Source organism: Anguilla anguilla, chromosome 3 (genome assembly GCF_013347855.1).
Source record: "Anguilla anguilla isolate fAngAng1 chromosome 3, fAngAng1.pri, whole genome shotgun sequence".
NCBI lineage: Eukaryota > Metazoa > Chordata > Actinopteri > Anguilliformes > Anguillidae > Anguilla > Anguilla anguilla.
The window spans coordinates 64286234-64311834 of NC_049203.1; the positions used below are offsets into that span (position 1 = coordinate 64286234).

General features: G+C 47.0%; 1 protein-coding gene across 4 annotated transcripts in view; it reads left to right on the plus strand.

Annotated features, from left to right (window-relative positions):
• The window catches only part of il1rapl2 (interleukin 1 receptor accessory protein-like 2), a 323388-nt gene that overhangs the window by 192412 nt on the left and 105375 nt on the right, over window positions 1–25601 (plus strand). For 3 of the 4 annotated variants that reach the window (XM_035407898.1, XM_035407900.1, XM_035407899.1), the window contains one exon: window positions 25161–25434. In XM_035407898.1, the coding sequence (XP_035263789.1) occupies window positions 25161–25434 (274 nt within the window). Of the gene's footprint in view, window positions 1–11682; window positions 11733–25160; window positions 25435–25601 lie in introns of those variants that run through there. The other variant, XM_035407901.1, reaches the window with a different exon arrangement.

Consider the following 25601-nt stretch of genomic DNA (forward strand, 5'->3'; position numbering starts at 1 on the left):
CTTCTTCCCTCCGCTGGCGTTTCTTGTGTCGGAGCAGGCTGCGCAGTAGAGGTGGGAGAAACCGTTGAGTTACTGTATGCTAATGGGGGGTGAGAGAGGTCTCTGTTCCTAGAGTAGCTGCTGCTCTCTGTTTCTAATGTAAGAAAAAAAAGAGAGAAAGTCTTAGAACAGAGGCTGACGGGGGGTCGGCATTGATATGCGACGGGGGGGCCGCGGCGGTAGAGAGGGCCATTCACAACGGGCTGCGAGCAGGTGCTAAATGAAAGGCGGACAAATGCTGAGGAGACCCGCGTTTGACACCTATCCATCATGTGCCGCGTGCGGTGGCGAGAAAGCCGCTCCAGAACCCCCCCCCCCCCCCCCCCCCCCCGCACACCACAGACACCTGCGCGGGAGGCGGGGGGGGGGGGGGGGGGGGGGGTCACCGAGCTGGGCGGGTTCCGCTGCCCCCGTAAGCTGTTAATGGCGCTCCATCAGGACGGCGTGCCCCGTCGGGGGGGGGGGGGGGGGGTTCAGGGGGCACGATAAATAAAGCTTCCCCCCTTTTCCCCTCTCCTTCGCCGGTAATCGGTTTTTCATTGTTTGCCCCCTCATTAAAATAATAGCCCGTTAGTCACAAGCCAGGTGGAGTGACACGGCCTTGCTATTAAGGAATTTCACGCCGAAAATCCAGCTTCAATTTATCCATGATTGGCGGTATAATTGTTAAGGGGGGGAGGGGGGCGGGGGGTTGAGGGGATGGGGGGGGGGACGTTGGTCGTAATATCGAATCCAGGCCTCCTGTCTTTCAACAATATCTGTTTGGTACCGTAACAAGAGATCTCAGCGAATGCCGAAAACACATTTAATGGAGTAACTCTCTTGCCACAGGAATGTTCCAGAATTCTGAGAACCAAAAAGGCTATTTGTTTTTTTCTGTTTTGTCTCACAGAGTCAGGAAGTGAAGAATGGTTAATTAAATGGTTGCCAGGTCACTCATGAGCACTGTGAAATCATTTCCTTTCATTTCCTGCTGAAGGATAGCAGGATTGGCTCAGACAGACCGGTGAGACACAAGCAGAATACGGCTTCTGTGGTACCAGCAGTGCAGATAGGCACCGCTTCTTAGAAAACCAAATTAGTGTGCAGCACTTCATCTATTTCACTTATTTTCTTGAAAGGTTGAGATAGCCATGGAAGCTTTGAGAAACCTATATGTTCTTTGATTTAATTAGAAAAAGAAAGAAAACAAAAAAAGCCTGGAAATGCTATTGATGGAAATTCTATTGTATTCCACAGTATCATGTTGTATTGGATTTCATTTCCAGAGTAACAGGAACTGTTGGTGGAATCACTTGCAGGTTTTCATTTTCAATCCAGAAGTACAAGAAAACATGTCAAAATGTTTCAGCGCAGGTTTAAAAACCTAAACAAACAAAACCCCTCAGTCTTGAGCACCCAGTATCTACATTACATGGCTTAAACCGTGTGTCTAGATTTGAGGAATAATTATAAAAAAGAAACCATTTTTATTTAACAATTACCATGGATTCATTTTGACAAGGGAACACCAAGCACAAGTCTGCTTGTTGCCAAGGGCAGCGTTCAGGGCAGTCTCTCCTCTGATTGGTGGAGCCTGATCTAATTAAGATCTTCACATTCAAAGAAACACAGTATGTTTCAGGGGGAAAATCTTTTCCATTTATATTTCTTTGGTTAATATAAGACAGTTGGAGATGCCAGGCCAATCAAGCAATTCTTGTTAACATTTCAATAATAGAATACAATATCTGAATTCCATTGTTAACACGATCACATCCCATAATGTACGTAACAGCCTATGCTGTTCAGGATACATACTAATTAAAGTTCAGATGTGACTGAACTAATTCTTGCCACATGCAGTTTCTTAGTATAGATTTGACTTGAGGTAGAAGGTACTGCATTATGGATGTCATTTTGTCATTTTTCAGCTTGTAGCCATTGTACACTATGACAAGTAATAGCTTGAGGAATGCCCTAGGCATCTCTTGCTCTCAATTAATGGGGGGGGGGGGTTGAGGGCTAGGCTCATATAAAATGCCATTGTTGACCCAGTTTACATGAAAGGAAACCGTGTTTTACTTGAAGGATTTTTAATAACCTCCTGCTACGGAGACTGATCTCTCCTGAACCCTGAACCGTACTTGCCAAAAAATAACGGTTTGATTTGCCGTGTGCAGAAAAAGCAGCAATCATTTTCCAGTAGTGTCACAAAAAAATAATAATAAAAAGTGCCGCGGTGATGGGAAGCTGGAGGTAAATAATTCACATTGTAACGGCCTCTCGGTTCGGCGCGCTGGGATTTTTTTACCTACGAAACAGCGCTCCTCTTAAATGGCGTATGCGATGACCGAGCGAGTCGTCTTGCTTTTACTGAAATGTGTTTTCAGAACTCAGGTCTGGGGTAACTTTTTTTTGCCCGCCTCACAGGTGTGTCTCCCGGGGGTCGGGGTCGAATCGCTGTCCTCGGCCTGCTCTCCGTTTTCGGGGGGGCCGCGGTGGCCCCTGGGGGCCGTAGCCCTGTTTTTCGGGTCGCCCTGCACCCCGTACGCTCAGTACCACAGGTCATTAGCGCGTGGTCCACGGAAGCCCCCCGTCCCGAACCAAGCGTGCCTCCGCTCCGCCCGGTCGCTCCCGGCAACCTTCTTTCTTTTTTTTTTTGCCGTGCGTGTGACGCCCCGTCTATTCCCTCTCATTTCCTTTCAGCTCGATATTCAAACTTTCATTTCCTTCTGCGTACAGCGTCACAAACGCTCCCCAGGAAACCTCCACCCGGCCCAGAATACTTAGCGTCTGTTCCCGCGCATCGGCGAACGTGGCGATAATGCAGCGACGTGTCGACGCGTACGCGCGACAGCCTTTAACACCGGCGTTCAGGAGCACACGTATGCACTAACGCGCTCGTACGCAAACATGCAAACGCACACACGCGTGCTCACGCACGTTCAGCCTGCTCACACACGCGTGCTCACGCATGATTAGCCTGCGCGCGCAAGTGGGTTGTTTCTCGTTTTACGCGTACGCGTTCTGCGCGGAGTGCGCGCTCGCGAGCCTCGACTGCTGAAACGCCACGGTAACCACGTTTAACGCCTTGACCGCTCCTCTCCCGTCCCTCCTCCTACGCTCTCCACAGAGGTGTGGGGGGGGGGGGGGGGGGGGAGGGCTGGGCGGGGGTGGTGGGGGAGTGGAGTAGGGGGTGGTGGGGGAGGAGAGGGGGGGACGCTGGCCAGTCCATTTACTGTAAACTGACTGGAGATTTGGAGTGTCAAGGCCTGGCTAAACGCAGGCTTCAGCCTCTCTCTCTCTCTCTCTCTCTCTCTCTCTCTCCGCGACGCTAGTCACTGCGGTGTGGGTGTCGTTGCTGTCACGCGTAATGGAGACATATGTCAGCGCTTGACTCAGGAGTTGGAGGGGGGGGGGCGGGGGTGGGGGGGACCGGCCTTTGTTATTTTTACCCATTCCTCATCCCACTCCACTCCTCATCCTTGAATACACTGGAGCTGCTGGGAGCCACAAAGAAGTGAATTCAAGAACTCCTGGCTGAATGAACTTTGCAATAATAACACTAGTGTGAGTGCTACTCATGATAGGATTACATGGGCACTGTCAAATGGAACTCTTCCATCTGTTAAATAGGACACTTGTGGTATTTTTGTCAAATACTTGACTTTGTATTTCAGATTTCTCTCTTGGAAAAGACACTACAACAATCTTTAGAGGTGGATTTATGAATTAATTATCATTGCTCTGGTAATTCTACAGTTTATCTCTGCGTAATTTCAGTATATATTATTTAAGATTTTCATATGTACTGTAATCTACTTCAAGGACTCTACACACACATGCATGCCTGTGTACACACACACACACACACACGTCATTTCTAAACTGAGACTATTATCATAATTAAACTTCAGCATAGTGCTGACCACTGCAAATGTATGTAAATGAATACTCAACCTAAGTGTCTTTAAGTATCAATATGATCTCTCACAATAACCAGTTATCATACCCACTGGAAATATTATGCAATTCCCCCCTCTGAAGTTCATTAAACAAATCAAGCATCATTGTCTGGCAATAATTTCCTACTGATCGGATCAGATCCTCATGTCAGGTAGTCAACAGCCGTCCCATACAGCCTCCTATTTACAAGTGTCTTGAGAAATAAAATAGGGTAGGAACACACATTACAAACTGCTATCATGTTTGAACAATACTGCAACGTTAAGGGGAACTTTGCTTTGTCAAACTCTTCGGCAAAATGCTTACCTCTTGCATCACTCTTAATGGGTTGTTTGCAGTCAGTCAAGATTCAATACTCAGTGCACCCTGATGGGTACGCATACTATAAATAAGATATAGAAAAGGTATCTAAGGATTATACCATTGATTTCATGAAGGCACAAGGGATGTCCTACATTGCACGGCCTTCTGTTTGTGAAGCATTAATTGTATACACATACAGAGGGGGCTTAATTTAGGGAGAGGAATTGGTGTGTGGGGATGTGTGTATCTGTGGGCACACATGTTTATTTACAGTACAAAGCACACAGTGTAGTGAAACCCTAGAGGTATGTAGTTCTTCCTGAGTAAACATATTACAGGCATTTAGCAGACGCTCTTATCCAGACCGACTTTCGCAACTTTTTTACACAGCATTTACATTGCATCCATTCATACAGCTGGATCTGAAGCAAAGCAGGTTAAGTACCTTGCTCAAGGGTACAATGACAGTGTCCAACATGGGAATCCAACCTGTGACCTTTAGGTTACAAGACCGCTCCTTATCCATAACACTGCACTGCCGCCTGACAAAATTCTGCCTTTCAACAGGATGAAAAACTGCCATAGCCCCCCACTGCAGCATTTAGTTCACACAAAAATCAAATCTTCTCCAATCTTATAGATTGGGGCAGTGGAGCATCTAATTAGGCATTCAGAAGTTGGACTGGGTTCCATCCTGACGGCCCTTTTCTGTAATGGTCCCAAAGAAGTTCACGCAAATATAGGGGAGGCTGGTACCACGTTTCTATAGCCTGCCGACTGACACTTATTTGAGAGAGTCACTCGGCAATCCCAACCTTTTTTTTTAGCTGAAAACCGGGACTGTCGGAAGCCTAAAAACACAAAGCGCTGACTTCGAAACGTTCCCGGTGGAACGGCGGTCTGGCTATTGTGAGGACGCGGCCTCCTCGTCGCGGTGTTTTTGCGCCGGTAGCGGGCGACGCCCACCGTGCAGAGCGGGTCCAAGGACTCAGCCGTGAGGACACGCTTTACAGCCGGGCTTGAGGCTTGAGATTTCCCCTGTGAGAGGGGTGTTAGTGGTAGAGCCTCATTCCTAACAGCAGGAAGAGAGAGAGAGAGAGAGAGTGTGTGTGTGCGTGCGTGTGTGTGTGTGCACTGTGCAGGTGTGTGTGCGTGTGTGTGTGTGAGAGAGAGAGAGATGGAGAGAGAATGAAAGAGAGAGAGAAAGACAAAGAGAGGGAGGGGAGAGCATGAGAGAGAGAGGGGGGGGGGGTTGAGAAAGAGAGAGAAAGAGAGGGAGGGAAGGGAGATCGAGAGAGAGAGAGAGAGAGAGAGGAAACGGCTCCACTGCTCTGACATTCTCTGTCATTAATTGGCCCCTAATGTTACGTTTCTCACCAGCGGAAAGCCAGAAGGACGAAACAGAGCGAGGAGAGAGAGAGAGAGAGAGAGAGCGAGCAGTCGGACCGGGCGCTCCGGGGAGACTGCGGGCTCATAAGAAATATTTGGGGTTTTAAAGACATGCTCCAAATTGTAGCCTACGGTACCACCGGCGTCCGACCTTGAGCCCGTTCTTTTGAGGGGGGTTTGTTTCGCGGAGAAAGGTAGAGAAAGGAGAGCAAAACTCAGCGGGGACCCGAACATTTCCCCCGCGAACGCGCGGCTTCCCGCTGCTGAGATTGGTTCTCTGTCCGTTTTTTTTATTTATTTTTTTTTTTTAAGTTGCTATCTGTTACTTTTCATACAATCCATAAAGACTGCAGTGCAGTAATCATGTAGACGCAGTGCTGTGGCTGAACGCACAAGTGCTGTGAACATTTTTATAAAATGTCACCCATAACATCAGTAGATCTATTGATGTTATGGGCATTAGTGTAGATCAACTGTTAAGAAGACAACGCTGATAATTGAGTTTTCTTAGCAGGTTTTATTTTTTTCATCTTTCAAGGCAAGCTTTGCAAAATGAATGGCTTGATAAAGTCTTGCAAGTGGGTCAAGGAGTCGGTTAATGCCTCAGTAAGCACTGCTCCACGGTGGCTTGAAAGACATTAGAATTATGAATATTTGATATAAATTATGGATGTGAGGTACTGTAAGCTATGCAGAGGGAAAAAGGTACATTATTGCAGGCACTCAGCCAGTTCGCTACCTTTTCGCTAGGCTGTAAACTCGGGAATGCGCAAGCTTAAGTGATCGTACGGCATGCGATCCGGCTTAAATCTGTGTTCATTGGTGTCCATGTACAGGCTGGGTAATCCCCATTTAAAATCAACATGTGAACCTTTGTGCATTTTGTACTATAAATGAAATATATCTATGTCTGATATAGCTAGGTATTACGCGCAGTAATTTTAAACAGAATGTTAGAAATTAGAATAAATATAGAAAAACAAGTATCACCAGTGGTTTCTTTGATGTGCAACTGCTGTCCCATGTCACAGCCAGACTCATGGGCATCCTGTCGTTTCAAAAACCCAGTGTTTCAGTCTTGTACGATCGTGTTGCTTTAGGGTACACCGGTCCTCTGGTTCGTCTGGACTAGGGATGTATGCGAATCCGAATACTGTATTCGATGGAAACAGACATTTCTTCTACCCGAAGTTGCTCATTATTATTCGGATTCGGGGGGGAAAAAGTCAGCTTCATGTCGAGGTCTCATAGCCTCTATCTAACGTTACACGGGCAGAGAGAGAGTATCTGGAACTCCGGCACATAGCAGCTGCCTAGTGACGGCGAACCTCTCATAAAGCTAGCTGGCATTCAAAACCCGTTTCAGAGGGTCTTAGAAAGACGTTGTCTACACTGCGCGACCACACCATTTAAAAAGTTTTTTTTTTCTTCCAATCCAGTTTTTTTTTTTTCCAGTCCATTTTTTTTCTTCCAATCCAGGTTTTTTTTTCCAGTCCAGGTTTTCATTTCTTCCAGTCCAGTTTTTTTTTCATCCAGTCCAGGTTTTTTTTTTTCTTCCAGTCCAGGTTTTTTTTTCTTCCAGTCCAGTTTTTTTTCATCCAGTCCAGGTTTTTTTTTTCTTCCAGTCCAGTTTTTTTTTTCATCCAGTCCAGGTTTTTTTTTTCATCCAGTCCAGGTTTTTTTTTTTTTTTCAGTCCAGTTTTTTTTTCATCCAGTCCAGTTTTTTTTTCATCCAGTCCAGGCTTTTTTTTCTTCCAGTCCAGGTTTTTTTTTTTACAGATACAAATAGTTACAGATAATGATTTCTCTGCACACCCCTAGTCTGGACATTCCTGACAACCATTCCAGTGTTCAGCCACTCCTGGTGGCGTGACCCTTTTGTGTGTACCCATGTGGAGCGCTACCTAACATCAGGCCGCAGTGGCAATGTGACGCTAGAGAAATGGCATAAATAATGCAGAACTTGATTGAGAGAAAAGTGTCACTTTTTAAAATCCCCTACAGGACATTTTCATGCATTGTTTCACAAGCCATAGACTTAGGAGAGGAGGGAGGGGGAGAGGGGGAGGAGGGGGTGCGTGTATTTGCACACTGTGCATTAGGTCTGCCCCCCCCCCCCCCCCCACCCCTCCCCCGTGCTGTTCCCCTCCTGCCTGCAGTCCCAGAGACCCACAGAGCCCATTACCGTCCCGGTCCCCCTGTCTGTGCGCCAGTCTCCCTGCGACCAGGTGCCAGTCAAGATGGATGTTGTTGTAGAGCCTGGTTCCCCAGCGTCCAGCGTGTGGCACGCCCGCCTGTGCCAGTCTCGGTGGGCGTGCCACAGATCTCACCGCGGCCTCATGGAACCAGCACGGCATCACGCGCCGCTGCAGAGGGGGGCGGGGAGCGGGAAGGGGGGGGCTGGGGAGTGCAGTGCAGTGCGACGTGTTCCAATCTTGAGCTGGATTTTGAGTTATGATATTCCTGGCAATATATTTTTAAAAGATATATATACAAGAATGTAAGAGCCGAACAAGACACAGAAGGACCTGACATTTTCATAACTGTTTTGTATGTGTCTTCATTTTAGGCAACACATTATCAGAAACAGGAAACATACTGAGCTGTAAAATCTGAAAACCTTTTAAAATCAGTAGGTTAATTGTAAAAGGTCTTCTGGGATCGTTTTTACAACAATTTTGAAGTGCCCAAAATTCTTGTAAAAAAAAATCCTTGCAGCGTCCTCCGTAAATCCAGAAATTACTCGTCAAGAGATCGAAAAGGTTTCTTCCTTACGAACGTCACCACTTCCTGTTTGAGGGCGAAGGGGGAGTGGTTTATCCAGGGCTCGGGGGCCGGGTTTGGGGACCGGCGGTAATTCTATCGCCAGGTGTTGGCCAGAGTGCGGGGCCCTCCAGCTGCACAGGATGCAGCCTCTGCCGCCTTTTGTCCCGCGAGAGCAGCGGGAGCGTTAGCGGGAACGTTAGCGGGACTGTGAGCGGGAGGGGCAGCTGACCCCCCCCCGGGCGTGCCTCTCTTCCTCTTTTCGGCGCTGCCCTGTCAGCATGCGTATCCCCGCGCCTCTAACGGCACTTCAAACGCCAGGCCGCTCTTCCCGTCGAGCGGCCAGCGGTCCGCCGCATGTCTGCCTCTGATCCTGACCCACTCCAGAGGGGGAGGGTCACCTTGCTCCAACCTTGCCAGTTTTTTTTTTTTTGTATTTTTTGTCCTGCAGGAAGTGCTTTTTCCCGGCTTGGCAAATGGGCCGCCGTGGAGACACACCACCGATAAAATTCCCGTGGTCTGATAACGGGGAGTCTTTATGGGTGGGGGGGGATTTCCATGACAGCGAACGAAATCTTCCTCTGGTGGTGAATGAATGACAGACGGGGAGTGAGCGGGGCCTTATCTGCCTGCTGACAAAACGTTTTGCGGCCTCCCGTTCTCCCTTCTCCCTCCTCCTCCCCCCCTTCCCCCCGGACGCTCCATGGCTGGCTGTTTGCAGCCGAAGAGGAAAGTAAAAGGGGGTTATCTGATGGTGGCGTGACGTGGAGATTCCATCTGAAATGGAAGGTGGCGTTGTTCCGCCTGCGTTGCGTTGCGCGTCGCTAAGCGCTAAGCCGGTCCGACCCCGGGTGGAGTAGCGGGCGCGGTCGCGGTCGGTCGACGAGGGCCGGTCGCTGTACCCCTCCCAACGCAGCGTGGCGTGATTCAGCACGGTGAATATCGCGGTCACTTTTTGGACTCAGTGAACGCAGAGGAAAAAAAGTAGAACTTGAGCCAAGCGCGGACACAGTACGTCCGTGCTGCTGGGAGCTGCATGTGACTGTGCAGCCTGCTTCGGGTCTGGCTCTGTGAGATTGTAATGTGAAGTTCAGATAGACTCCGGGAGCCCAGCGAATCTGTCCCCCCCTGTCAGGCCTGTCAGCGCGGTAATGCTGTTAGCGGAGGCGCGCCTGGGTCCTCTCGCTCCCGGGTGGCTGTCACGCATGCAGCAGGGGGGTAGAGAGGTTTCGGGGGTCCGCTGGGGGGGGGGGGGGGGGGTATGGATGGGGGGCCGGGCTGTAGCATCTGTTTCCGTTCAGCGCGGGTCTGTGAGATCCCCCCCCCCCCCCATCTCTATGTGTGCCTCTTTCTCTCCGCATCCCTCTGTCCCTCAACCCTTTCCTTTATTCTTCCCCTTCTCTCTCTCTCTCTGTCTCCCTCCGTCTCTCTCTGCCTGTGTGTCGTTCTCTCTTTTCCGCCTGTTCTCTCTCTCCCCCTCAGTGCGTGTGTGTGTGTGTGTGTGTGTATCTCCTTTCATCTGTCTCCCGGTTCGGTTTAATGTGCTTTATCGGTGTGACGTGTTTGAATATATTTCCAAAGGCATTAACAATAACAGAAATGTCAGCAGTCCCAACAGTCTCTTTTCCTCTCCCTGTCTCTGCCTATTTCACTGTGTGTCTTTCTCCCAGTTTACCTCTCATTTTTTTCTCTCTCTCTCTCTGAATTACTCATCCCCTCTTGTCTGCCTCTGGCTTTCTCTCACAGCCTCTGTTATAGCTCATCTCCCCATCTCACTCTCTTTCTCTTTCCCTCATTCCTTCTCTCTCCCCTCTCTCTCTCCTTTTCTCTCCCTCTCTCTGTGTCCCTCTCCCCCCCTCGCTCTCTCTCTGTCCCTTTCTCTCCCTCTTATCTGTGTCCCTCTCTTTTTCTGTCTCTCCTTCACTGTCCCTCTCTGCCTCCCCCTCTCTCGCTCCCTCTCTCTCTCACACCCCCTCTCTCTCTGTCCCTATCTCTTTCTCTCTCTCTCTTTCTCTTTCTGTCTCTCCTTCTCTCTCCCTCTCTGCTTCCCTCTCTCCCCCCCCCCCCCCTCTCTCTCTCTCTCTGAGAATGTCATCACAGTGACACGCTCAGTCCTCCCTCCTCTTGGTAAAACCAGCAGGGCTCCTAACTCCTGGCACCCTGGCCCAGCCCTGTCAGTTCGCCGTGTCCCCGACACCTTTGGTAATTGCCTCAGGTAATAATGGCACGCGGTGCAGGCAAGGCCTCACTGTCTCTCCGCTGTGATTTTCTTATTTATTTATCGCGTGCTCATACGCCGCTTCCATCCCTCGGTGTGGGATTATGGAATTCATACGCCACTGCCTCCGGGTTCACTCCACACAGGAAGCACATGCAGGAGGCGATTTCATCAGATTTCATCAAAAAAAAACAAAAAAACAGGTCCAGCACATCTCAGCAAAGTCTCATTTTTGAAGGAAAAGGCTGTTTTTAGTTATAATGTAACTAAATATATTGTTAAAATATAAAAATATTTTATTCAAAATACATGTATACCTCCACCATATGTAAAAAATGTGATCAGTACATACTGTGTGCGTATATATATATATATATATATGATTATTATGCAAACAGAAAACAGGAGTGTCTTATTTGTTTTGATCAGTGTACACTCCAGGGCGTCCTCCGGGGAGATTCTGTAATTAGGCCAGCTCGTTCCCTCATTAGCTTGCAGAGAGGAAGTGGAACAGGTGCAGGGCTTCGCATCGCGACTGTCGCCGCTTTAAACGGACGCATAATTGCGCTTAGCTGTGAAAAATTAAAGGGTGTGAAACACGGCGTCGTCGGAGGAGGAAAAAATCCGGACGGATAATAACTTGGAGAAGAAGCGGCGGCCGCGCGGCGTTTAAAAAAAAAAGACGAGGGGACGCTCTGATTTATCGCGGAGTCCGGGCCGGAGTGGCGCGAGTGTGACTGAGTGCTCGTTCCGCGCGCCCGTTGCCAAGTTCTAATTTCGTCTGAAGGCCTCTCTCTCTCTCTCTCTCTCTCTCTCCCTCTCTCTCTCTCCCTCTCTCTCTCTCTCCCTCTCTCTCTCTCTCTCTCTCTCTCTCTCTCTCCCTCTCTCTCTCTCTCTCTCTCTCTCTCTCTCTCTCTCTCTCTCTCTCTCTCTCTCACTCTCCCTCTCTCTCTCTCTCCCTCTCCCTCTCTCTCTCTCTCCCTCTCCCCTCACTGCGATGCTACGCTCTTTCTTCGCGACCGTGTATAATGAGCAGAAAGTCTCTCTTTTTTTCAGCTGCACGGCCTAACAGGTATGCGCTGAGAATATTGCTTTATTTCTCATTATTATTTTTTTTTTTTCTTCTCTGTGAACAATTTTATTGAGGGTTTCAGAAAAGTAAAATTTCATAAATTCCCGAATGCGCTGCAGAAAATGAAGACGAAAGCATAAGCGATCGTGTTTTGGTCTCTGACATTTTCTAAAAACGGCACATAATTGCTTCGGCTCTGCGAGACAGAATTGTTTTCAAGTAAATAGAGAAGTGAGAAAATCTGTTTTTTTTTTCTCCCCAATTTGATTTGATGTGACATTTAAAATCCTAAAAGTCTGGGCAGAGTGAAATATACCCATCGATTTACACAAGTTGTTTTTTTTGTTTTTTTTTAGTGGAAGTGTCTCGTAATGTACGTCGTTGTTTGGAATCACAATACACCCGGACCAGCCTCGCTGTCTCTGTCTGCTTGGTTCTCGGTGGTTCTCGGTGGTTCTCGTGGGTCTCGGTGGGTCTCGGTGGGTCTCGGTGGTTCTCGGTGGTTCTCGGTGGTTCTCAGTGGTTCTCGGTGGTTCTCGGTGGTTCTCGGTGGTTCTCAGTGGTTCTCAGTGGTTCTCGGTGCTTCTCAGTAGTTCTCGGTGGTTCTCGGTGGGTCAGGGTAAGCCGGTTAGCGGTAAAGACGTCGGGGCGCGTTCGAGTGAGACGGGAGCGTGCGGAGCGGGGACCGACGCCCCTGAGGGGGATCAGTTAAACTCTGTTAAACCGCCCTTGAGTTACGAGGGCTGGCGGCCTATGAAAGAGCCCTTTCTGAGGGTCCCTGGCACAGGCACCTGCTCTGGGCTCCACTTCCCAAACAAAGTCACACATCTCAGGAGGGGATGGGCTCGCTAATGAGAGCGCCGGAGCTCTCTGTGCCTCTGGAGCGTAGCGGGCCAACGGCGAACGCGCTTACGTAAGATTGATGGTTAATATGCGCTACCGTTGGGGGAGAAAATTGTGGAGAAGTTTTACTGATGCATTTATCGAAGTATCTTTTATCGCATATGATAAAGGCACAGTGAGTACTTGCCCCGGTATATGCTCACACATAATATTCTGTAGACGCTTTTACTGGGCTTGTTGAAAGGTAAACACTAGTAAAAACGTAGCTGTAAACGTAGAGCTGGGAAAAGCTAAGCTATATGAATGTCAATTCGACTGTTATCCTCATTTTGCCTTTATTGTTCAAAAATGTATCAAAGCTAAGCACATTTATATTCTTTTATGTGATTATAAGCTGAACTCTTAAGCATACCTCTCTGGGCTGTAATGTTTAAAGGACGAAAAAGAAAAAAAGAAAAAAAATCTCTATTGGGTACAGCCTTGAATTCGCCCGTGTCTGGAATATAACTGCGTGACATTACCTGACTGCCATTGGCAGGTGGTGTTTGAAGAGTCGGTTTGAGGGCGCGGAGGCTGAAGCAGCAGGTAGCAAGGTGACACCGGCCTCCGCCCGCCATTGCCAAATGCTCTCAGTGATTCTTTTGCCTCTGGGGGTTCCCAAATTTAAAAAAAACCACGGCGCGGACACACAGCGCAACCCCTGGATCCGAGTGAAGTTCAGAGCCGCGTGACTAATTCGCCGCGTTTGGAAGACCTTGGCGTGCGTGTGCGCTGTAGATTAAAAACAACGGGTGACTGGCAGAAGCGCCGTCTGCCAAAGTCCGGCAGCTTCTATTTCAATATCACCGGTCGTGATTCCTGGCATCGCAAGAGTGCTCTGCGCTGCTGCCATTTTAAACATTATTATCATTATTATTTTAATTTTTTTTGCCTGCCAAATATTCAAAGGATTTATCATGTCGATCTGTTTTACTGTATTATCGGTACGGGCGGATTAACAGGAGCTGGTTTTCTTGAGGTTTTGGTAATGTCGAAGAACCAAGAACTTTAAGAGGCAGCGGAGATTTTGCCGGACGGCAGTTTGGTCGTGGAACCTTCGAACGCGCCCCATAAATAAACTGGCGTATCGACTGTGTGTTGGCACCTTGTGGCGTGTCCAGCGTAACTCGCGTAACTGCCATTTAATGTGAGTCTCTCTCGTTTGCCGGTGACACATTTAAACCTCCTGGAAGTTAATCTTGTGCAACCGTCCAGTGACGTCAGTGAAGTGCCAGGGGAGGCGACTGAGTGGGAACAAACATTAATCCCTTGTTATCTTTCAAATGGTTCGTTTATCGACATCGTGTCAGAAGGATTTCGGCGAGATTAAGATGTTCGCATTGCCATGATGTATAATATTGATTCACGGGGTGGTTTTTAGCTTGCGTTAAGCATTTTTTTAACTAAGTTAGCGCTTCCTGTAAAATGCGATGCTTATTTTGCAGTCAAGTGAACTATTTAAAAAAAAAGTGTTTTCATCGCTACTGTTTCAGAGTTTATTCTTGATTTCCGGGCAAATACGTCTGGTTGTGTCACATAGAGGGACACACCGCTTCAAAGGCCTGTGTCACATCCCAGTAAATAATAAGCCACTGCAAATGCGTCCGGCTGAGAAGAAGGACTTGGTCGGGTGAGCAAAGTGTAAAAAAAAAAAAAAAAAGTGTTGAGAAAAAAAAAGGGTCCGATCGCAGGCGATTCCTCTGGGTCCTCTGCTTGCCTTTCCGGCGTGTTGATTGGCTGTCAGCAGTAAATGTCACTCCGGCTGTGAGGCGCGGCGAGGAGGGGAAACATCAGCGAGGGGGAAAGGAAATGGCAGGCGATCCGGAGCGACGCCGCCGCGCAGTCTGAGGCAGTTCATTAAGCGGCCCGCGAGTGTCCGGCTGCTCCTCCTCCTCCTCCTCCTCCTCCTCCTCCTCCTCGTGGGCCCCGGTCTCGCCGGGAGCCTGTCAGCGGACAGGTGCAGGGGCCACTTCTCTTTATTAATGACAGGCGAAATAAAGCAACCTGCGCGCGGCCCAGGAGCCAGGCTGGCACAGAGCCAGCCGCACGTGGGTGGGGGTGGGGGGAGGGGGGGGGGGGGGGCCAAGGGGGTTTTTTGGGGGGGGCGAGGGGCCCACAGGAACATGCCGGGCCCCCGAAAAACTGACAAATTCCACCGTCTATAACTGCACACTCCACCAGCGCTGTGACAAATGGGATCCAATCCCACTGAACACAGGATGGATGGATGGAGTTCCACCGGGGGTGATGGACTGAGGTGGGGGGGGGGGGGAGGGGGGAGGAGGGGGCGGCGCTGTCGTCTGTGGACTGAGGAGGCCCTAACCGTGCTGGAAGAGCAGCAGAATCGGGCTGAACCCCCCCCCCCCCCCCCCGCCCCCTCAGCACTTGTTTCATTGATCTGGATTTGAGAATACCACCCGTTAGCCGTGTTATTAATTTCCCATTGTGGTTTGCATTTATGCAGTATTTCAGACAGGGATCTTAAAACGCTCATGTTTTTGATCACACATCAACAGCTGTCAAACAGGGTGACATTTAACTGGATAAGTATATATATATATTATTGTTTTTGTAAAATGTTGAGATGCCATTTGAAGTGAATTACTCCTAGTGAATTTAGATGCAGAATTGACAGGATTTGGGGGTCTCAAATTAATGTGGCTGGATTTATTATTAGGAAAATTACTAACGCTATGAATATATAACTATATTATATATAACTATAGATGTGACTGACTGGCGAAGCATGTTCCTTTGGCAGTGGAGTTGGACCTAGAAAGTGTTCAGTCTCATTCGTTCACATCAGATTAGGTACCCCATCCAAACCTGGTCTCCAAGACTGCTCAAGCCACCAGCTAGTTATTTTCTTCTGGGAGCGAACCTGCATTTGGTAGACAGGGTATGAGCCCGGCAAGAGTCTATATTTACTCAAGAAAAGTTGATGTTGCCTCTGCTCTCTAATAGTGCTTCTGTTTTATTTCTATAGTGAGTTGTGATGTGGGCCAAGACAACAGAAACTTCTGGCTGTCTGGAGAGGGAAATTCAGTATAAACGCTTCTGAAGGACAGAGCACTGGTTCTGGTTCTTCCTTATTTACCTACTTCTCCCTATCACACGGTCCTGAAATATTTATTTTTGGTGACAAGCTGCCGGTAGACTATTGCTACAGTATATCCACGCTGACGTGACACTGCATGGTGAATTAGACGTGGTGAATGTTTCAGGCAATGTTTTAAAGGCAAGCTCAGTGTTTATTTGTGAATAAGAACATGAATACTGAAAGAAAGAATTTGTAGCTTTTGGTCTTGATGTTGCCGCCTGAAAACGATGCAGTGTGTATAGTATGCTTTCTAATCTGGACTCTAGATAAACAACATGTCTTGCCTGGCTAAATGGTCCATTCTCATCATTATTCTGTATGTCCTCATATGGCCTAATACAGTGATCCTTATAATGTACCTTATGCCATGGCCAATCATAAAGTAAGTTCTTACACAGTACTTTACTGCATAGCCAATCATAAAGTAATCCATGAACAGCATACAGCATAATTAATCATAATGCAGTCTATAAACAGCATATTACAGCATAACCAATTGTAACGCAGTCCTTACACCGCACATTACAGCATAATCAATCATAACAGCCCATAAACAACACATTACAGCATAACCAATTTCTGCAGTGGTCTACGCGTTACAGATTACAGCATGACCAATCATGACGCAGTCCCTACACAGCAAGTTACAGCATAGCCAATAGCGAAGCAGTCTGCGCTAAGCAGATTACAGCATGGCCAAGCATAAAGCAATCCGTACGCTGCTCATTATTGCAAAAGTAATCGTGAAGCCGTCCTCACCCAGCACATTACAGCGTGATACACGTTAAACAGACAGCAACCAGAGAGATCTGTATGAGGAGCAGCACCACAGTGGGGTAAAAAAAAAAATGGCGGGAAAATGTGGGTTTCTCTCTCTCTGGTGGCGCTCATGTGAAGTTCTTACGGGAGCGGTGCCTGGCGGAATGAAAGTATTGTGGAACACAATGCCAATCTATTTCTGTCAACAGAGATCGACTCCAGGCAATTACCGTCCTTTGTGAGCGCTTGATTACGACAGTGCTTTGAATTAGACGGTCCTAAGCCGCCATTTATAGAGACATTCATCTCGGTTTTGTCCTGCATGGTGATTTAGAAACCCTTTTTCTCCCGTGAAAGCAGAGTGAACGGTTATGCGTTCCTTACGCCCCCCCCCCGAAAATGGACTTCTGGGTTCGAACAAACACGCGGCGTAGAAAGCGGAGTCCCTTCTGTCCTCGCTGTAATTTTCGTACATTCTTTCCTGATTATCGATGTAAATGAATGGGTAATTTATTTCAAGCGAAAGTGAAATGAAAGTCATCGTTTCTCATTACGGAGCACTTTGAAATGCGTGTGTTTTTTTACATGATGTGAGTGCCTGGCTAATTTCAATGTCATTTTGTGGCTGATTGTGTTCCTGTGACCGGTTTTTTTTGCGCTTGGGTTCTGAACAGTAGGCCACTTAACTGAGAGCTGAAAGGTAAACTCATCTGGGCACCTGTGCTGCTGTTTTTTCAGTTTTTTTTTTTTTTGTCCAAACGCAACTATAAGGGAAAGTGCTTTTTATTTCCACGGACTATGACTTTGAAAATCGTGTTGCTTTTTTTTTTTTTTAAACCTCCCGACCTCCTAAATCTTGACATTCACACAACACAGGGGAGTTAGTACAGTGTACATCACATGATGGCCAGACCGCTTTTAATAGGGGGTTGGGGGCAGGAGGGGGCGGGGCCGGGGGGGGGGGGGGGGGGGGGGGAGTAACAGTCAGGTGTTACATCGATTTGTGACAAGGCTTTTCAGGGAAAGCAGGAGCAGATCTTTGTTTCTCCGAAACGACGGAGGGCAGCTTTCCCTTCTGAGGTCTGGCTTTGATTGAGGATGATCCGCACGTGTGGTGAAGTGTTTCGGCAATAAAAGTGGCGTGCGGATTCAACAATAAAAGGGTGAAACCTGTGGAAATAAATAAAAAAACGAGAAGAAAGTTATTTGATCTTTCAATTCGATTCAGTTTTATTTGTATAGCCCGTTTTACAGAGACACTGTCACGAAGAAATATTGCTAATATGAAAATTGGGAAAGATTGAGCTTGAAACCCCTGTAAAAAAGTGAGGTAAAAAACTCCCCAGTGGGAAGAAAAAAAACACTTAAACTGTGGTGAGAAAAAAAAGGCCAATGGGAAGAGATCTTGGAAGGAGCCCAGATATAGACATGAAGCCCGCCCTCCACTGGCCTGCCCGGTATCAATAGTTACAGACTGACTAGTAATAGGGAGGATTGAGGGGATGATGAGGGTTCTATCAGAGCAAATAATCATTGTGGTTTGACAGATTATAGCCCGAGGCATTTAACTAGCTGGTAACTGTCCTTAAATTAAGAATCACTGCCTGTTATTAAATCTGATAATACTTTACTGTGGGTTCGCAGAAACTTGCTTGGGGTTACAAAGCTATTTTACCCCAGCATAGACAGTATAGGCCAGGCGTTCCCAAACTTTTTTTCTGATGCGACCCCAAATGAAAGTTTGTTCATTTACATGAAATTTGCACAGCACCAACACCCCACCTGCACACGCACCTTGTGCCTAACAACACTGTTTAGCCGTGACTGCATTGCCAATATACCACAACCTCTTGTGCCTTATTGCTTTATTACAGTTGAGTTGTTGTGATGTTTGACATGTAGTACCCTAAATTTGCATATTTTAAAGAGACAAAAAAATGACTTTTTTCCAAAATATTTCAAGTGACCCCATCCTCAGATCAGACCCACGGTATGGGACCCCTGGTACAGGTATTAACAATAGCGAGTAGCAGTACAGCCAATGGTGAAGTTACATGGATACATATACCACATGAAGACCGCATATTCAGACATTGCACAAGGTCTCATTCTTGCATATTGTCCATGATTAGGTCTTTTAATTGCTTCTCTGCGTGCGAGTCAGGTGTGGAGAAAATAGATTTCATCATCTCTACACAAAGATTTATTTTCCTGTCTTACAAAAATGCTATGATAGCATGCAAGTATATTTCACACCTATTAATGCTTAATAAAACAGTCATAACTACATTATAGACATTTCTTTTTCATGAATAAATATTAGTTTATAAGTTCTATATTAATTCTTTTAAGATATTAAGCTCAGGACTGAGAAATGACTCAGAGAATTACATCAGTGCATTTGAGTATATATATTATATATAATCATATTTTAACATATTGTAACATTTTTCATTTTCAACCCCCCAACCTGCTTCTTAATAATAATGTATTAAGTAACAATCATTAATTATGCCTATGTATCAATGTCTTTTTAATGATATATAATAATGTTATTAAATATTTTCAGTATGCATAATTGCCCTTTCATTGAAGTGTTATGGAGATTTTTATTCCTTTTTTTTCTTTTTTTTTTGAAGGCTCGAAATAAAATCCTTAAGAAAATTAATCTTAAGCTCTCTTATCGTGACAAAAGAAAAAAATTAAAAAAAACATCTTTGAAAATGTTCCTTGTAATCATTTTTTTTGACAGGAGCATATGTATGGTTCGTACATCTGTCTCGACCAAAAAAAGAATTTTTTTTTTTTAAAGAAACAGCTGGTTAACCAACAGAAAATCTACTGCAACCAGACTGTCATCACAGTGCTGAGCCCACAGAGCCCAAATGCACAGCAGGAGGCTAATACAGCCGGGAATAGCGATGCACTGAAATCAGCTGCTGACTTCATTTAGCTTTTCTCCGCGTGTGTTCCCTCTGTAGCGTTGTCCGATATGATATTGTGTCACAGCGACCTGTTTAAGGTAATCTGTACACCTTGAAATTAATCCAATAAAGAAAAACAGCGTGTTGTTACTTACAATATATAAATCTATCACGAGAACAAATGTTAGAAACTTGCGATGAGAACCTTTTTTTCTGTTTCTACTAGGATATGTACTGTATGAGATCGGGAAGAGGAGTTGAAATGGTGCTTGTGCTGTTGCTGTGTAAAGCGTGTTGTTTGGTTATTTACTATCGTGAAATTTGTTCTTCGTAACACTCCAGCCTTGTTACAATTTCACCTCAGGGATTGTGTCATATGCTGTTGTGTTGTGCTGATATGTGACGGAGTGTAGCACAGTGAGTAAGGAACTGGGCTTTTAACCGAAAGGTCGCAGGTTCGATTCCCGGGTAAGGACACTGCCGTTGTACCCTTGAGCAAGGTACTTAACCGGAATTGCTTCAGTATATATCCAGCTGTATAAATGGATACAATGTAAAATTCTGTGTAAAAGTTGTGTAAGTCGCTCTGGATAAGAGTGTCTGCTAAATGCCTGTAATGTAATGTAATGTAATGTATGCTACGGTGTGGTTACATTTGGAAATTGATATCATGAAGATGAGGACCTTTTAAACAGTGGCGTGCCAATAATTATGTGCAGTAGTAACAAAAACAACTTCTGTTCAAAGGCGCCAGTCGAGGCCTCGCCACAAAACATGGCTGCCTCTCTCCACCGCTGGCGCCATGGAAACCCTACCCTAGGATGTCTTTGTGTCACCAGGCAGGCAGGGCCCTAGCCTTGTTGTATTGCAGCAGCTGGCCAATGAAAGTTCCTGCTGAGAAAAAAGCATTGGGTTTCAAATTCCGAACGGAACGGAGTTGATTGGCCGCTTTCAGGCCGGCGACAGTGCCGGACAATCCCGCGACTGCGTTTGTGAATGGACCTTCCCCACCGCCCCCCCAACGAGCAGAGCTGTTTCAGCTGGTGCCACAAGTCGTGTACATCCATCCCGCTGTAGCAGTCCTGCATTCTTTCATATATTTTTTAAAAAAAACATAATTGATACATAATAATGTGAACAGCCCATCTAGACTCATTGTCTGGTAAGAGTCAAAGAATGTCCAGCCCTGTGGCAGTACCTGAACACCTCAGAGGTTCCTACCTGTGTTTGCTTGAGAGCTTATTTACTTATTATTAGGTAGGAAACCCACACGGACACAGGGAGAGCATGCAGAGATCCATGAACATGTCAATTCCCCTAGGCCGGGATTTGAACCCAGAACCTTCTTTCTGTGAGGCGACAGTGCTACCCACTGCACCGCCATGAACATAACTGTATGTCCTAACCTCATCTGTTTCATTTTTACAAATATTATACATAAAAATGATGTTCTTTGCTTCTCTGAATATAACCCATGGTTCCCTAATTGGTACACTTTCCCCACTGTCATCCTTCTTATTCTGCTATTTCTATAATACATCAGGGAAATCACAATTTAACGGAGAATATTTATAATTGGGGACACTTTTCAGTGTTTTCACTGAAAAATAATGCTGCCTAGTTATAAAATTACATACTTTAGGGCGCCGTTGGTCCAGTAGTTGCCATTGCATCAGAGGGTTCGACGTGATTTATATCGTGCTCTCTAAACAGATTCAAATTCAGGAGACGTCAAAAACAAAATGGCCTAATACCCCATCAAATACGCCTTACCAACTGTTTACCGGAGTGACACGGCGAATAAATTCAAATCCTTTTTGTGGTCTGAAGGGGCTTTTGTGGTCAAGTCGATTTATTTAAAATGCCCTACAAGTTGTGCGGCTGATAAAGTGTCTCCGCCACGCGGAGGGGACCATTACCCCCCTCGCATTTCCATATTTATTTCTCTCTGATAAGATTGGTTTTGCCCGCGCCTCCGTGTAACTCATTTCTGGAATCATATTGAAACTGCCGCGCCTCTGCTTCCATTTATACCTGTGTAAGGATACATGTCCACCGAAAGCTATTCATTCAGTCTTTCTCAGAAAATAATAAACAAGCTATCAAATGCAAGCCGGGACTGAAATTGCACATCAGCACAAAGTATTTGGTGGGCTATAGCTCTGACATTGACTTTTTTTTTTCCCCCCCCTCCTCTCTCAGCTTGTCATGGCTGAAATTGCTATACTGCCTCATGATAGACTTGGCCGATGTGTAGAAGCTGGGTCAAGCTATTATTATTGCAGCAGGTGCCAGACTCCACAATGGATTCTACAATGGATTTCAGCAGCGACGGCGAGGTCTGAAACGGCAAAGCCGAACCTTATCTGCTACAGTGGTTCTGTGTGTGTGTGTGTGTGTGTGTGTGCGCGCGTGTGTTTGTCTGCGCGTGCGTGTGTCTCTGTATGCGCATGCACGTGTGTGTGTGTGTGTGTGTGCGCGCGTGCGTGTGTGTGTGTATGTATGCGTGTGTGTGTGTGTGTGTGCGCGTGAGTGTGCATGTGTGCGTATGTGCGTGTCTATTTCTCGTTGTTGTTTTACTTAACTAGTTTGGCCTTCACGAGTCATTGCTAATTCATTTCTTCGAAAATGGTACTGTTTATTAACCATTTTCTTTTTTTAATTAATGAATTTGAAGGCGGTTAAAATCAAAGAACTAAAAGTAATATTTTAGAGATATTAATTTATGACCAGTGGTGTGTGTGTGCATGCGTGCGTGCGTGCGTGCGTGCATGCGTGCCTATGTTTGTGTGTGTCTACCTATATCAGGCCACCTCAGCACTGCTATTGCATGGCCACAGTCCAGATTTCCCAACTATATAAATTAGTAATAATCTCAAAAACTGAGAGGAGTGGTTACATTTTGCCCAATTATGGCACTAATTAGTTTAGTAATTAGAGTGCTTAGGTTGTCAGCTGGAAAATAAATACAGCGGACAGAAGCTCCCCCAGGACCAGCATTGGGCACTGTTATCTCCGTATTATCACAGCTGTGTGTGATCGGCTGCACTGGGGGGCCTTGGGGGGGTGGGGGGGGGCACTCGGTGCAGGCGGTGACACACCAAGCCCATTTCTTTTCCAGGAAATGGGAAGCTGGTAAGGGTGCGAGGGTGACACCGGAACACGGCTTGTTTACCCTCAGCGTTGAAGGGCAGGTCCGTGCGCGGCTTTGCGTGAGCACTTACGGCCTTACCGCGAACCGGCTGCTCTCGTCCTTCCGGAAACTTCCGTTCCGAAGGTTCAAGTCGAGTCCACGTCTGTGCGCGCGAGGACGCCTGAAAGGGACGACGCATCGCGCGGCAGTTAGCGGCTCTCCGCTTCAACCCCCCCCCGTCGCCGTGGCAGCCACAAGAACCAATGAATGAGCGGTTCCATTCAGAAAAGCGCGGTGGAGCAGGACCCTGGGGCCGCCTCACAGCCTCTTCTTCGTTTAAATCCTGACCCGTGCGCTCGGCGGCGGTCATTTTTGTCCGAACCGCGGCGCAGTAACCCTGCGGAGCGGATTAGCGTGAGCCCCCGCCTCGTACGTCCCGCCACGTGTCAGCTCTCTCCCACAATCCCTTCACACAACCACAACCTCCTCCGCCCTCCGCCGCCGCCGCCGCCCTCTCCCTCCGCCTGGCGTCTGACGGATGCCCGTTTCTCTGTCGTCAATTTTTTTTTCCACCGGTCATGACCAAGGAATTAAATCGGAACGCGCGTGACAAAACGATCGGAATAAATGTATATAACAGATCCATACTATAAATTGGCGTCGGTGGCAGTCCTTTACATAAATTACGGAGGACGGATTTTGAATGTAAAAATTATTTATGAGACAGTGAGCAGAAAGACAGATTACTTGGAGTCTACATACACACACTTCTGTAATTGCTCATAAATTATAATGGTTCGTGCTGATGTGCATTCTGATTTCTTCAGGGCAATGAGTTCTCTATAAGATGGGTGAAAGACCAGTGGGGGTTTTTTTTTTCTTCGTTGCAGTGGGACTGCTGGTTGAATATAGTTGAAAACTGCTTGAGATGTCTGCTAAGAGCAGGTCCGCTGTGTTGCTGATTCAAAGCTAAATCCTTACATCCGCAGCTTAAAGTTTAAAAAAAAATAGTTTCAAAACACTAAAGTTGTCCATTTGGAAATTGGTTTAAAAAAAAAACATTTCGAATGTCGAGCATAAAACCGCAATGGTGTTAAAGAGCAGCAAACTTTTCAGTCAGAGACTTTCGTGAGTGCTCAGTAACCTAGCGCGCGGCGCTTTTGCACGTACTGCACTTTGCATTGTGTTCTTCTCAAAACGCTTTTGTTGAAAGTAATAAAAATAGACAAGCTGGAAAAATATTTTTTGTTCAAAAGTTTTTTTTTTTTTAACGTGGTGCGAGCTTGACACGTCGTTCCTTTTGAAGGCAACTGCACCTTCGTGACAGTTAGGGGAGACTCGTCTGGAGAACGGTACAGTTTTCCCAGAATGCAATTTGAAATGGGTCACATGGGGGGATGAGAGGGGAGTGAGAAATAGGGGGTGCCGATGTTTCGACATGAGCACAGTTTCCAATTAGAGCCAGATTGCTCCCTCAGCTGGAATTGTCACTACTTGACTTAACGTCCTGAAAGTGGTCATCTCGCTGCACGTGGTGTATTCTCGCAGAGAACAGCTACCGTAGGGCAGTTCTTTTTTGGAAACTTAGGAGCAATGTATGTTATAATTAAAATTGTAACATGACTAAAATTGATTTTATGTTATCGGGATAAACATAAAATCAATGTTCTTCTGTTTAAGTGAACCCAGTAATAGTGCTTACGATACCTGACGTGCCAGGTGCACAAAAGACGGTAATTCTCACGAGCAGTTTCACAAGTCCCGCTACACACACGTTCCCTGGGTTTAAGTCTAAAATCGGTGTTGTGTGATGTTCGGTTACGCTGGGCCCTGTCCTGTTTCGTAGGCTGAATACACTTTTGTGTGGAGCACACGTGTGTGGTGCATTGTGATCATGGTGCTGGAATGCTCCTGCTCTCACTCCTGTTGCTATACGCTATCATTTCTCCTTGTCTCTGGTCAAACAGGTCATGCTGTGGTGAGTGGTAGAGAGTTGCCATTAGGGTTTTTGGTGGCCACTTGTTCATGCTCACCTCCTGAAAAAAACACTACAGTGAGCTGCTGCTTTAAATTGCTGAGCAGAACTTGAAATGTAGTCGAAGCTTCAGAAATAAATAAATAAATAAATAAATAAATAAAAATGTCAGTTTGACAGTGCAAATGAGCAGTCTAAATGAGAACAGTGCAAATGAGCAGTCTAAATGAGCAGTCTAAATGAGAAGGCGGAGGCAGAGATGAGCCTGCTGTGTGAGAGGCAGGTGGAGCTTTCTGCTGACTGACCTCTGACCCCGGCTCTAGCCACGCCCATTCTTTTAACTCCATTACGCCCACGCATCGTGGGCCCCCACGAAAACACCCAGGGCACGCGTGCACAAGCTATGCTACAGTACACTACATTACAGGCATTTAGCAGATGGCTCTCATCCAGAGCGACTTACACAGCATTTAAACTGCATCCATTTATACAGCTGGCTATATACAGAAGCAAGGCAGGTTAAGAACCTTGCTCAAGGGCACAACGGAAGTGTCCTCCACGGGAATCGAACCCGTGACCCTTTAGTTCCTCACCCACTCTGCCGCTGGTTACTAAGCGTGTGCCGTGTGCCATGTGTCCCCCCCCTTCCCCACAGTGGACGGCTGCATCGACTGGTCGGTGGACCTGAAGAAGTACCGGGTGCTGGCGGGCGAACCGGTCAGGGTGAAGTGCGCCCTCTTCTACAGCTACATCCGGACCAACTACTCCATGGCCCAGAGCGCCAAGCTGCGGCTCATCTGGTACAAGAACAAGGGCGACTCCGAGGAGCCAATCATCTTCTCCGGGCACCGGCTCAGCAAGGAGGACGACTCCATCTGGTTCCGCTCCGCCGAGCTGCAGGACAACGGCTTCTACACCTGCGTGCTCAGGTAGGCCCGCCTTCCCCAGCAGCCCCCTGCTCACGTACCGCACCCCGCCGGTCTCCCGGGCAACATGGAACATCTACCAGGGTCAAATCCTTATTTGGCATTGTGTTTCTCTTTCTCTCTCTCTCTCTCTCTGTCAACTCTCTCTCTCTTTCTTACTCTTTTTCTCT